The sequence below is a fragment of the Danio rerio genome, chromosome 22 (genome assembly GCF_052040795.2).
Source record: "Danio rerio strain M-AB ecotype USA chromosome 22, GRCz13ab, whole genome shotgun sequence".
In the NCBI taxonomy this organism is placed as follows: Eukaryota; Metazoa; Chordata; class Actinopteri; order Cypriniformes; family Danionidae; genus Danio; species Danio rerio.
In genome coordinates, this window is record NC_141042.1 from 22,031,873 (window position 1) to 22,046,987 (window position 15,115).

General features: G+C 36.8%; 1 protein-coding gene across 8 annotated transcripts in view; it reads left to right on the forward strand.

Annotated features, from left to right (window-relative positions):
* shdb (Src homology 2 domain containing transforming protein D, b) overlaps nt 1–15,115 on the forward strand; it is a 65,702-nt gene that overhangs the window by 18,558 nt on the left and 32,029 nt on the right. For 5 of the 8 annotated variants that reach the window (XM_087303040.1, XM_087303042.1, XM_087303039.1 and 2 more), the window contains one exon: nt 610–822. In XM_087303040.1, coding sequence (XP_087159166.1) covers nt 610–822 — 213 coding nt within the window. Of the gene's footprint in view, nt 1–571; nt 823–2,513; nt 3,140–15,115 lie in introns of those variants that run through there. The other 3 variants (XM_087303044.1, XM_087303043.1, XM_087303038.1) reach the window with 2 other exon arrangements.

The following is a 15,115-nucleotide window of genomic DNA, read 5'->3' on the forward strand; positions in this document are numbered from 1 at the left end:
AGCATGGCTGCTTTTCCAGAGCATACGATCTAATGGATGCAATACGCTAATAATAAGGACAGGAGCAAGTTATGATACTGTTTTGATAGCTGCTGTGCTTTCAGAAATAAAGCTACAATAATTGGTCTGTAACTTTTCTAAAGTTTATTTTCTACTGCATGATATGACTTGGTGCTGTTTGCTTTACTGTTAACTTTAAAACATGGCAAACCCCACCCATAGTTGTACTTCCCTGTTCCAAGCTGTACCATGCAGTGGAAACATGCCATGATGTATATCAGTGTTTATAAAAGCTGAAGCTCATAGATTAATAAGTCATAGACCAATCACAAATCAACAGACCATCCAATCAGGTCCATCTAATCAGAGTATAGACTTTTGAAAAGTTTGCAGAGACCAGATATTTGAACCAAGCATTTTCAGACACTTAGAAATGATCTGATGCTGGAATGTCTATTATAATATGAGTATAAAAATATAAAGTCAAATTATTGTTGGACTGTGGATAAATGTAAACCTCTGAAACATACCGAAAACTCAAAAATCAAGCTCAAAAATTGGGAAACTCAAGTCAGGAAAGCTTTGTCATTGGTTTGTTTGCTGTTGCAGAGCTGCAGAGGAGAGCAGGTGGTGGAGCAGGAGGCTGGGGAAGAGGGGAAGTCCAGCTCTATGACACCCCATATGAAGAACGCGTCCCAGGACAGCCGGATTTGCCAGAGGAGGGCAGGGAAAGCAGGCTGCCGCAGGATGATGATAGGCCCGCAGATGAATATGACCAGCCGTGGGAGTGGAAGAAGGAGCACATCTCCAAAGCTTTCGCAGGTAAGCAGACCTGGCATTTTAACATGCTTGGTGTTTTGAATTGTCTGATTTTTGGGAAACAAGTTGAAAGTAGTCTATTTTTCAGACTTCTTGAAAGCTTTTCATTCAATTTGTTTGTTGTGAATTATTTTAAATTATAATGCTTCCCACAGGTTTGAAATACACATGCGCTGTATAAACACACCTTCTACATGCGACAAACAAAAAAAAAGTGATTTTTAACAATATTTTTATTTATTATGATAATGTTATATGCTTTTTTTTCAATAGGAAATTTTATTTTATTTTATTTTCAGAAATCCACTATTCCTCCTACTTTTATGCTATTTAGGAGCCATGTTCTCTCTCTCTCTATCTCAAGTTGCTTTATTGGCATGACATTTACAATGTTATGGCAATAAATCATAATATAGTACTGTATTGCCAAAGCATTTTAGATATGTATGAAGTATGTAATATATTAACATCATTAAATTAATAAACTATACAGCAAATGAGAAATAAATAACAGAAAAAGTCAAACTTGACATTATTGCTAAAAATTATAATACTTACTAGAATACAATTGTGTAGATTATTTTAATAAGGCAAATTAGTTGATTAGCCAATTCTAATAATGTACAAATATTTTGCAGCTGAGTTTATCTGAATATTTTATTAAATGATTAATCAATTAATGTTTCTCTCGCAGCTTTGGGCGCGCAGTCAGCAGCAAAAAGGTCATGCAAAACCACATACAAATAAGGGCAACTTTAGAAACCGAAAGTAATACACAAATCCTGGATTGTAGGAGATTCAAAAACTTCGGTTGGAAGCATTTTGAAACAAAAAGTGCGTCTATATGGGTCTGCAGAGCATTTAAGTTTTGAAAGTTCTCACACACATAGAACCAGCAGTAGGAACTGTTCAGAGCAAGAGAAGATTTTTCACTGCTTAATCAAGCGCGAATGTTTGGCTTTCTTGGACAGATACAAAAAGTGTAAAAGGATGATAATAATAGTATTATTCATGTGTCACCACCAAATATACATGGGCAGATGTCAATATACCTAATATATAAAATTGTGTGTAATATTTTGCGGAAATAAAAGAATTTAATCTATTTTGGAATAAGGCTGTAACATTAATTTTTTTAAAGTGAAGTGTTAGGAATACTTTCCGGATGCACTGCATTAATTAATTAATAAATTTTTTAAATAAATAAAAATATATGTGTGTGGCACAGCACCAATGGAGTAATCTAATATAGCTACGAGATTTACATGTAGATGAAGGATTCACTTGTAAAAACGTTGCCTACAGCAGAAAGGGAACAAAGAAAAAAAATCAATCAGCTTAAATCATTGGATATCGTATTTCACTTGCAAACATGTCATACTATGGAAGTCAAACAGGTTTTGAAGCCTGTTTCGTGTTGACTTTGTTTCATGCTCAACCGCTGCTCGGAGGGCCAGCTTTATAGATCGTCAGATAATGATTTAAAGTGTTTTGGAAACAGAAGCCTAGAACGGCAATTAGGAACCACAGAAAAGATCCAGTCCGGCCTGTAGCGTTTATTTTTCATGTCCTCCTTCAGTTTATTTTGGTTTAGGTTATTACCATTTTTTCGGTGGCAAAGGGAGGCGAAAAGTGCTTCATATGGCTGTTATTGGACGAAGGGAATAGTCCCCGTGTGTGTGCGTGTTTTGCAGAGCTGCCGGCCAGTAGATGAAAGCGGTGCCGTGGGGCCAATCCTGTTTAATTGAGCTGTATCTCTGCGTCAGGGGTCAAGGTGACACTGGAATAAATCATCCTCCCGCCTCGCTCACCTCCAGCACACTTTTTCCATTAATTAAGGCCGTTCTCAGCATGTCTGAGCTTCAGGACGGCAGAACCAGTGGTCAGCAGTGCCATGCATGAGCGCAGCACTAACCCACATCTAAACTCCAATGCTTTACTGCCACAAAAAAAGCACTCTGTATTTTTAGCTGAGAGAGAGAGAGAAAAGGGGTCTTCGGGAACTGCTGATGTGATGGCCTGCTTTTGTAGCACAGAAATAAAACGACAGAATGATTCATAAACAACAGAGAAGTGTGTTATGTCAGAAAAATAAGGGATAAAAAACTGATAGTTCTCCCAAAATCGAAGTTTGGTGGTAATTCACTCACCCTCGGGCCATATAGAAAGAGTTTTTTTTTTTTTTTTCTTTAGTAGACCCTTAAAGGAGATTTTAAGTTGAAACTACCTGGGTTTCTATCTATTGATGTAAATTAGCCTTATGTGCAAAACTGGATTTTCACATAAAACGTTTGCAAATAAAAGCACCATTTCCATCTAATCAGTCAAAGAGAACCAAATTGTCACTTTCTGATCAACTGGCACCAAATATCTAAAAGATTAATGCATTACTTGCAGTTAAGAGGACAGAAACAAAGTGCAAAGAATGTCCGGTTTGTTTTTATGATGAACTTTGGTTAAAGGGTTTTAGAATGATAAAAAAAAAAACATTACATAACAACATAGGACTATTTTAGCGATCTAGGCACAAAGTCTGAAGCCCAGGGCGCAAAAGCATTAAGGGCATGACCGAATCCCCTTTTGCTATTTTAAGGACATAAAAAAACGCCCTGTGCTGCAGCGCATGGTCTAACAGGGTTGAGCTTATTCTCTTAATGAGTTATAGGTGTGTTTCGAGAATAAACAAATCAGAGTCTCATCTCCCATTTCCTTTGCGTCGCGCCATGGCACATTTGCTATTTACATGGCAGACTTTGTATGTTGGAAAACTGAACGCTTTACTAGTGTGAAAACAGTTGAACAGAGCACCTGCAGCACGAGGATAAAGAATGAACCTCCTCCAATTGGCCTTTACTTTCACTTTCTCTCTTTCCTGGATAAGGAAAAAGAAAGTGTTGTAGGCTATGCACAGACATCCATTAGCCTATACATAATTAATTTTTTGATCATTCTAAAACCCTTTAACCAAAGTTTGTCATAAAAGCAAACCTTTCCTGGTTAAGGAAACAGTGTTGTAGGCTACGCTTAGACATTCATTAGCCTATACATAATTAATTTTGTTTGTTAAGCACAAAGATTTGTTTCAAAACTATTCCTAAATTCAGTTCTAATTTCCAGCAAAAGAATAAAGGCATAAAGGCAGTAGTGTTTATATTTTCTTGTAGAAAACATAATTCTTTAATTCTTTTCTTTAATTCTTTAATCCTTTATTTCTTTTTCATTTGTAAAGATACTTGCATATTGCTGTACATCCTGTGTGTATTAAGCACTGTGAAAGCGAGGTGCACAACTAATGCGCTCTGCGTTGGACTTTAGACCTGCTTTCAGCTGGTCTATTGCGCAGTCTATTTTAGTTCCTCAAAATAGCAACACGCCAACAATGCGCCTTAACACACGTCTTTTCTAGACCAAAACACCCATTAGTACACAAAGTTGTGCAAATGGATTTGCTATTTAAAAAAAGTGGCGAAAAATTAAGGTTGCGTTGGTCTGAAAATGGCTATACATTTGGGCAAACACGTCTTGCGCCCTATTATTTACATCATAAACTGTGTTTACATCATAGTTTATGCACTCTTTTTATCGGATAAAAAGATTACACTAGTTAGATGCGTGGGTTTACCAATCTTAGCAATAAGCTATTTTTATGCCATTGTGCAAAGTGCACTTAAAATAGGTTGATGTAAACCTAGCTATGATGTTGTCCAATGATTCATAATATGCAGGTCAATGTTTACAACATTTTTACTTTAAATCCACAGCCTCAGCAAAGAACTCAATATACACACTTTCACACTCCATATACAGTCATGTAATTAAAATTTGGACACCCTTTAAAAGCCTGGATTTTTTTGTAAGGTGTTTTAGTATATGGTTATTTTCTCCATTTTAACAATGCAAAAAAGATTAAGGGATGGTAAAATAACTAAACTATTAAAACTGAAAAAAAAAACACTTTTCAAGATCTTCTCTAAATGTAATTCTACAAAAATGCATATTCTAACTGAGGAAAAACTTAAAAGACACCCTACCCCTAAATAGCTAGTGTTACCCCCTTTGGCTGAAATAACTGCAGTGGGATATTTCTTGTGACCATCTACTGGTTTCTGACATCGATCTGAGCAAAGTGTAGCCTACTCTTTAAAGCAGAATTATTTTAGCTGTGAGATGTCTGAGGGGTTTCTTGCATGTACAGTATATTTCAAGTTATGCCACGGCATCTTAATAGGGTTAAGATCTGTGCTTTGAATTGGCCAGTACAGGACTCTCAATTTCTTAGTTTTCTTAGTTGAATTACTGGTATGTTTTGGGTCATTGTCGTGTCGCATGTTCCAATTTCATTTCAATTTTAATTTTCATAAAGATGGTGTCACATCTTTCTCAAACACCCCTCTGATACACTGTAGAATTCAAGGTGGATTCAATGATGGTGAGCTGACCAGGTCCTGCTGCAGCAAAGCAACCCCAAACCTTGACACTTCCACCTCTGTTTCACAGTTAGCATGAGGTTCTTTTCCTGGAATGCTGTCTTAAAAATGATTACTAATGCAATAATGAATATTGAATGATGAATACAAATGATTGTCTATCTGGCATTAATATAATAATAGTCTTAATAATAATAAATATAGTCTTTAACTATAATAAATATTCAAAATTAAATCAAACAAAATTATAAAAATGAATTTTCATATTGTCAAATCCTTTTTAAAAGCTCATAACTTTTGGAGAGAAAAAGTGCAGAATCTGAACAAGGATGTCTCATTTTATGTTAAGCTCATGATTTTTTTTATTTCACATGGTCAACGTTTGCATAAAGAAATGTATTCTTTTGACCTGATTGTCAACACTTATAGTTTTGAATACTCGAATAGCATTGCTGAAAGCACTGGTGTGAGATTTGCGTGTGTGCAAGTGCAGTGATTTGTGTGCTGAGACGGGGCTGGCCTTGCGAGTGGAGGGCTGCAATCAGTCACACACTGACACCTCCGCTCTCCTTCAAGCTCCCTCCCGCTCTCACCCTTTCAGCTCTGACAGGTTTGTTCTCCTGCGGCGCTGACACACTCAGGCTGATAAACCACCGCAGGGGTGCAGGGGCATCTCGATCTGCCTCCTCCCCCATCAGCCCCTCCAGCAGTGCTGATTATCACACTCAGGGGAGAGGCTGAGTGAAAAAGAAGACTGGACTGAGGGGAGGATGAGCTGAGGGTGACAGAAAGACAGAGGGAGACTTTAAAGCATCTTTAGCATTTATACAGCCAATTTCAGCTCTAGAAATGGTTTGTTGTTTGGACCGGCTTGAAACCCTCAAACCTAAAGTATACTTTGTCGGTCTGTCTTCTGTCTTCTTCGACATGCAGTTTTCTTCATCTGGAGATGAGCCGGGAGCCAGGCTAGACACTGTGCTCAGACCCCTATTTTTCTCTGTGAGTTAGGGTGTCTTTCCGAGCTCAGAGACCTTTTCACAGACAACACGCCAAATATGCATATTCTATCAATTTTTGACATCAGTCTGAGGAAAGAGTGGCTCACTCTTCAAAGAAGAATTATTTTAGCTGTGAGATGTTTGAGGGGTTCTTGCATGTACAGCTCATATCAAGTCACGTCACAGCATCTTAATAGGATTAAGATCTGGGCTTTGACTTGGCCATTTCAGAACTCTCTTTTTTGTTTTGTTTTCTTGGTTGGTTTACTGGTATGTTTTGGGTCATTGTTGTGTAGCATAGTCCAGTTTTATTTCAACTTAAATTTTGGTACAGATCAGGAGATGAGCCAGGAACCGGGCTAGACACTGTGCTCGGACCTGTATTTCTCTCAATCTTTCCTGATAAGGGGATAAAACACCGAGACCTCTCCACGGATAGCTTGCCAAATATGCATATTCTATTCAGTCAAATATCTGTGATTGTGAACTCGTAAAAGAACCTTTTGTGGAATGAAAAAAAAAATCCATGGATGTTAGACGTTCTTCAATAAAGAATGTTCATTTTTAATACTCCAGGATTACTTACAGATGCTGCACATTATAGAGGTATGATATTAAAATAAATGTTTAATCACGACAGCCTTGGAAGACTCTGCTGCTGCTTCTCCCACTGTCTGACACACATCTAAAGCATGAACCGAAAGCTCAGCGTGTGATATTCTTGCTACAGCGCTGTCTTGCACTTGAATGGTCAAATGCACACAATTATGTCCAAATGCTCATCTGGGCAAATATCCTGGTAAACACATTCACAAAGGATTAGACGATTGTAAACAGTCGAGAAAGCATTTGTTGGGCTCTTTTAAAGCTTTTTAAGTGACTGCTGCCCTATGTATAATTCAATGTCAATCAAACAACAGCATGAAAGGAGTAAATCACTCTCAATCTTTACTAAATCACTGCAGCATCTTTATTAATAATAATTCATGCAGTTTAAGACCATGTAATTTTGTTTACTTGTTTGTTTTACATTCAACTGCTTTATTCAATTTCTCTAGCAGTTCTTGCTTTAATGTTGCCGTTTAAAATGTTAGCAGTTTATTTTCATTCATGTCTTTCACTGCGTTTTATGTTTTTCAAATTTCTCTTTTAAGATCAAACAATTAATTCAAATTATAGTACAGACCATACACTACCTGATAAAAGTCTTATCGCCTATCAAAGTTTTATGAACAACAACTTCTAATTGATCATTTGGTATTAGAAGTGGCTTATATGAAAGGCAATGGCCTTTCCATAATAAAATATGATTATGTCTTGATTTTTTAATTATTTAATTAAGACAGTAAGGTCTGACTTTGCTTAGACAAAAGTCTTGTCACTTAACAGAAATAATGTACGGTATAGGATATAAAGTCATGGTGCAGTGGAGAAAGAGTGAATATTATGACTCCCATGAGCTTGGAGGACTGCATCCATACATCTCTACAATGACTCACATACCTTATTAATTAAGTCCTCCTTCATCTTACCCCAGTCATGCTCAATAATGTTCATGTCTGTTGACTGGCTAGCCAATCCTCCAGCACCTTGACCTTCTTTGCTTTCAGGAACATTGATGTGGAGGATGAAGTATAAGGAGCGCTATCCTGATAATAAATCTACCCTCTCCTGTAGTTTTTTAAACGTATTGGGCAGCACAAATGTCTTGATACCTCAGGTTGTTGTTGTTGCCATCCACTCTGCAGATCTCTCGCACACCTTGATACTGAATGCAACCCCAAACCATGATTTTTCCTTCTTCAAACTTGACTAATTTCTATGAAAATCCTGCATCCAAGCGGGTTTCAATATCTCTTCTGCAGTATTTGCGATGATTGGGATGCAGTTCAATAGACAATTAATCTAAAAAAACTACCTTCTGCCACCTTTTCAAATGATCAACTAGAAGTCAAGTTATTATTTGTTGCTCTTACAACTGGAATCGTCGACAAGACTTGTGTCAGGTAGTGTATATACATGCATATAAAACTATAAACAAGCAGATGCCATGAAACAGTCCACTTGTACAAGAGGAAGAGAAACAAAAATCTATTTAAAATGAATAGAAATGAGTTTTCAAATTGTCATAACACACAATTATTAATATTATAATAATGGGATAACATTATTTGCGTTACAAATACATTAGATCATGTTCTCAATAATAATAATAATAATAATAATAAATATAGCTGCAAGCAGCAATTAAGGGGCCAAGCACTATTGGCCATAAGGTGGCGCTGCTCCAGACGTTTTTGAGTACTTTCAGGGCATGGGGTTGAAGATGCATACCATGTTTTGTAATAATATGTGAATGTGTTGGTAAAATATAGCATTTTTGGCCAAAAATCGAAATGGGCGACGCCCAAAATGGCTGACCTGTGAAAATCAGACATCATTCGACTCGGCATGCTCTGCCGGATGTAATGAGACCAGTTTCATGAGTTTCGGACGAAAGGTTGAGACGTTATAAGCCAAAAAGCAAGTTTTTAGTATCTCCGGACCACTAGGGGGCAGTGCGCCGAAACTCCGCAATTAACCTTAGACCCTAGTTGTCATAACACACACCAAGTTTGGTGTGAATCGGTGAATGCGTTACAGAGATATCGCCTCAAGTCCATTTTCGCAAGTTCTACGTTAAATTACTTCGCAAGTTAAACGAAAACGGTTGGTCTAATCAACTTGAATTCCATAACTTTTGGTTGGCATGGTCTGTAGATCATGTGATTAAATTTTGGTGAAAATCGGAGACACGGCGTAGGACGAGTTCGATCAAATAGGTTTTTCGAAAAATTTAAAATAGCGCGAAAAAATTCATGACGGAAAATGACGTCATAGGGTGGGTTTGAATCGGACTGAGCCAAGGAATCAGAGGAAAAAAGAATTTTGATTGTAGCCCATTCGGTTCAAAAGTTATGATGATAAATGTATGTGAAAGTTTGGACAAGTGGTGGCGCTAGAGAGTTTGATTTTGAGACTTCATATTTGGCCTGATTAATGTTAATACTGGCCTCTATCATTGTGCCAGATGCATACCATGTTTTGTAATAATATGTGAATATGTTGGTAAAATATAGCATTTTTGGCCTAAAATCAAAATGGGCGACGCCCAAAATGGCTGACCTGTGAAAATCAGACATCATTTGACTCGACATGCTCTGCCGGATGTAATGAGACCAGTTTTATGAGTTTCGGACGAAAGGTTGAGATGTTATAAGCCAAAAAGCAAGTTTTTTTATATCTCCGGACCACTAGGGGGCAGTGCGCCGAAACTCTGCCTGTAACCTCAGACCCTAGTTGTCATAACACACACCAAGTTTGGTGTGAATCGGTGAATGCGTTACGGAGATATCGTCTCAAGTCCATTTTCGCAAGTCCTTCGTTAAATTTGATCGCAAGTTAAACGAAAACGGTTGGTCAAATCAACTTGAATTCCATAACTTTTGGTTGGCATAGTCTGTAGATCATGTGATTCAATTTTGGTGAAAATCGGAGAAATGGCCTAGGACGAGTTCGATCAAATAGGTTTTTCGAAAAATTTAAAATAGCGCGAAAAAATTCATGACGGAAAATGACGTCATAGGGTGCATTTGAATCGGACTGAGCCAAGGAATCAGAGAAAAAAAGAAATTTGATTGTAGCCCATTCGGTTCAAAAGTTATGATGATAAACGTATGTGAAAGTTTGGACAAGTGGTGGCGCTAGAGAGTTTGATTTTGAGACTTCATGTTTGGTCTGATTAATGTTAATACTGTCCTCTATCATTGTGCCAAATTATACAACTTTCCCGCATACGCCTATATGGGCTGCCATTCAAATCCGGCGGAAGAAACGGAAGAAGAATAATAATAATAATAATAAGAACACTAACGAAAGCAATAGGTGCCTACGCACCTACGGTGCTTGGCCCCTAATAATACCTTTTATTTATAGGTGCCTTTCAAAGCATTTAAGGACACCTTACTGCAGATTACATGAAGTGGACATTGTCATTTGGGGCTTTTTTAATGTTCAAAAAGCTTTTTTTATTTAGTTAATTAAATGTATTACATTTTCAAATTGTGCTAGCATTAATTAATAAATTATAAATCTCAATACTAATTTAATTGAATTTAAAACATCCTATGTTACATCAGTCATGTAATATTTAAGCTCACTAGATCTTATGGAGCTTATTTTGTTAAAATGGGCTAACATGCAAATCTGTCGTTCATGCAGCTGTAGTAGGTTTATGAAGAGTATAGTTATAAATTGCTGACAATGTTGCAGCTTTCATTTTACTGTGTCAGATGTTAAAGCAGCATTGCTTTAAAAAAAAAAAGCTGTGGTAATGACAAAGCAAATTAGCATTTACCCACTGGCATATCTTTTAAGTATTTAGAAACTTGTTTTCAGTGCTGCTGCTTGTTTCACCTTTAGGGAGGTTAGCCAATCAGAGTAGTGTTCATTAGCGTATAGTAGGGCTTCATAATATGTTGTTTCATCATCTGCATTGCAATCTGCACATCTGCAATAGTAATCTCTGAGGATTATAGTTGAGCAGCACAATACATTTCAAGAGAGTTTAAAGCATTCAGGCGCAAGTAAGTATAATGTTTATTGCTTTTAACAATGACTTATTGAAATATCATTGCAATGAAGACTATATAGAGATATTTTACTTTTGTTGATTTAATTTTTTTGTTCCTGTATACTATTTTCACTACCATGAAAACAAAAAAGTACTCTTTATTTTATTTGTGTTTGTGTTGTATTGTAATTTGTGCAGAGATGGCAAAAGTATACAAATCCTTTACTCAAGTAGAAGAACAGATACTTTAAAACGACTGTGGTAAAAGTTGAAGTACTGATTACACTTTTGTACTCAAGTAAAAGTAAAGTACAGCCTCAAAATGTACTTAAGGAAAAAGTAACCATTAATACTACATGTTTTAGTTTCACAAGTTAGGTAAATATCCAGTTTTTCCCATGTATCATCATCCTGACGCAAGCTCACAGCGTTCAGCATGTAGTTTTGCGGCTGTTAGATCAAAAACAAACATTTATGTTCATACACTCTAAAAATAATTCTGTAGGCCTGTATGTCTTTATAAATAATGTCTTATATTTTACACTAAATTCTGTCCAAAATATTTAGATTTTTTTTTATTTTATATTTGAATATTTTTTTATTAAATATATTGAAAATATATTTTCTTTTGCTAAAATAAATCCTTATAGTATTTGACTGCATCATGCAAAATCATATAGTCAATAAAAGAAATCTATGACAAAACTGTTAAACAGCATAAATTCTGTTTAAGGAATATAAACGTATCGAAAATAAAAGAAAAAAATCTCAATGCATAAACTTTTTTCACTGTATTAAATTAAAAGACCAAAAAAAAATCCCATGCAGTATGATTGGAAGTGGACTAAATACTGTTAACCTTAAGCATTTAAATTGTATATTTTTGAACTGGAATGCTTCTGTCTTGTTTACCTGGGATCTGTGAAATGTGTCTTTCTGTGTAAACAGGGCAGCATTAATCATGTTACATTCGCCGTCTCCCTCTGTCTTATCTGTGTAGTTATTTTTTCCTTTCTCATAGTAATCCTTATAAATAGCCTATACAGTGTGTGATTGCCTTGCTTGTAAAAGCCATGCACTGCAGTGCACAGGCGCACTGATGAAAAAGCATCAAAAAGCTGACTGCATCAAAAGCGTTCAAATTAAGAAATAACCTAGATCGCGCCACCAAACACATGAAAATGAAAGTAACAAGCCTGATTTCAAAATGTAAGGAGTAGGAGTAGATATTTTTGCAAAATTGTAAGAAGTAGAAGTAAAATGTTGTAAGAAAAATAAATAGTGGAATAAAGTACTGATACCAGAAAAATCTACTTAAGTACAGTAACGAAGTATTTGTGCTTAATTTTTTCCCATCTCTGAGTTTGTGTATTACATTTCATGCAGATGAACCCCCTATGGAATCATCCCAATCAATCTAAAAATTACAAAGCATTCAAAAATGTAGCTGTTCAAGTCATATGCTAAAACTGTATTCATATTGCAACGAAGATCACAGAAAAACAAAATATCTCAATATTTTTTTCCAGTGTCATTTAGTCCTAGAGGACAGTGTATTCTTCTTTTTGACACAATCCGCCAGTATATTGTGTAGCCTTAAACTCCTTTGCTTGCATGTTGACATACCTTCCAAACAGATGCTCTAGTTTTATTTTCATGCTGGCATTAGCAAGAAGTATAACTAACGTGAGTGGCCCTCAGGAAGGCAAATAAAAAATGTCCCATCTGTTTCCGGCGCTTTTTAGCACGATCACTCAAGGTTATGTCATATAAAACATGTCCCAGACTACTTTGCTTGCATGTTGACATACCTTCACAACAGATGGTTTCATTTTATGGTTTGACGGTGGTGCTTTTCCTCATTTCTCATTCAAAGACGTTGGCTAATCAGAAAAGTTTACATTAGCATATAGTCTTAAAGGAACACTTATAAGTGACTACCAAGCGGCATGTGCAGCTTTTTAATGCGACCGCTCGATATATAACATCAAAGAAAACCAGTCCCAAACTCCTTAGCTTGCGTGTTGACATTCCATCACAACAGATGGTTTGGTTTTATTTGCATTTCAGCTCTATTTTCCGCCTCGGTTCGGTTGTTAAAAGTGCGGCAATGACGGTAAAATCTTGGCCGCAGTCCAGTGAGCCTTAATTAGGCCATTGCAAAGCTGTCACTATCCACTCAATTACCACAATCATTTAAGCCACACGGCTGCCCGGCATGTCCCTCAAGCCCCTCTGCACTCATTACCGTGCTAATCAACCACTGAGATGCATTCAGCAACACGCCGGTGACTGTAGATCATCGAGTTGAAATGGTTGAGGATGTAGACGCCAGTGAAGCTGTCTGTCATCCATGTTGGCTTCTATGCATTCTGCAGTTGCTTTTGCAGTTTTAAATGCATAGATTACACATAAGATATGTTTTTCTCACCATTTACTCTGTAAATTGGTTCCAAACCTTTGATTTTTTCACAAAAGAAGGTGTTTTGAAGAATTTTGGAAACCTGTAGTCACGAATGTTAATAGTAGGAAGGAAAATACTATGCAAGTCAATGTCTACTGGTTTCCTTCCTTCAAAATATCTTCTTTTGTGGTCAACAGAACTCAAATAGGTTTAAAATGATCACAGATATTCATTTTTTGTGTGAACTATCCCTTTGAAGGCTGATTCACATTACAGTGACAGATGCTCACCAACTTGGACAGTCACCAGATTACATTGTTACCTCTCAGACTTTCCAAGACCTGCCAAGCACTGATTCAGGAACAGGAGCAAACACCATCAGACGCCAACAGGGGTGATGAATTTATACAAGACAACCCAATTAAGGCTCCATTGCTGTTGTTTGGTGTCTGTTGGTCCAAATTGGCCACATGGAGTCATAGAGTGAGGGATTGTGCATGAAATCTTTAAGCAGATGCACTCTCGCCACTTTGTTAGCCTTCAGAAGAGTTTTAATTCTTCATGGCATTGATTCAACATAGTGCTGGAGATATTCATCAGAGAATTAGGTCCATTTTGACATGACAGCTTTAGACAGTTGCTGAAGATTTATCGACTGCGCATCCAGGATCTGAATGACCCATTCCACCAAATCCCACAGGTGCTCTACTGGAGTGAGTTCTGGTAACTGTGGAGTCATTTGAGTTTATGGACATATTAAAAAAAAACAGTTTGAGATCATTTCAGCTTTGTGGCATTATCCTGCTTGATATAACCATAGATTTATCAAGCATTTTTTATCAACCATAAAAAATAGGTTCAATGTGGTCATAAACGGATGCTCAACAACAATACTAAGCTGGGCTGTGGAATGCTCAGTTGACATCAAGGGGCCCAAACTGTACCAGAAATAAATCCCTTACATTAGATACAAGGATGCATGAGTCTGTGTGCTTGTATTTTTACCAAATTCTGACCTCACCTTCCAAGTGTTCCAGCAAAAATCAAGACTCATTAGTTTAAGTAACCTTTTTGCAGTTTTCAGCGTTGTGCCATTGGGGCAATGTTTTCAGCCAAAAATGAGTACAATTTTGTACAATTTGTCTGTTTACACACCAACATTTTTGGTTCTGAAAACACATACATTTAAAAACAGCATTCAAAATGGAAGTTTTTGAAAATGCCTCTCTTGCCATGGCCATTTAAATGCCTGATTCTGGCTAATGCTGCTTCAGCATTTACTTTACTGAACCTGAAAGCGGAAACACATCTTACCCATATAGCAAGTCTAACAGAGACACTGATACCATGGCATCACTTCCCTACAGGTATTGTTTACTAGCAAGGTGACAGTTCTAAATACTGGCCAAGGATATGTAATTGTGTGTGTTGTGCTTTAACCAGCCTGATCTCATGAGAAAACAAGTATTTTAAGTTTTGTTAGTTTAGTTGCTAATTTGTACGAGTTCAGTCGTATGAAAATCTACATTTTAAAAAGGAGGCTTTGCACACAACCCCGCCCCTAAACCCAAGCGTCATTAGATGATGAGCAAATGATACTAAATTGTAAGAGTTAATTTGTACGAAATTAACATTAATTAGCCACTAAATCAAAAAGTTAGGAATTGGTGTGAGAGCAAAGTGAACAGATAAGGAAGTCCCATAAGGAGTGACACATTTTTGCTACACGTAGGAATACTCTATTGCAGGGGTCACCAATCTCATTCCGGGAGGTCCTGTGCCTTGCAGGGTTTAGCTCTGACTTGCCTCAACACACCGATTGTTCATTTATGTATTGTTTTTTTATGTAGTCAGT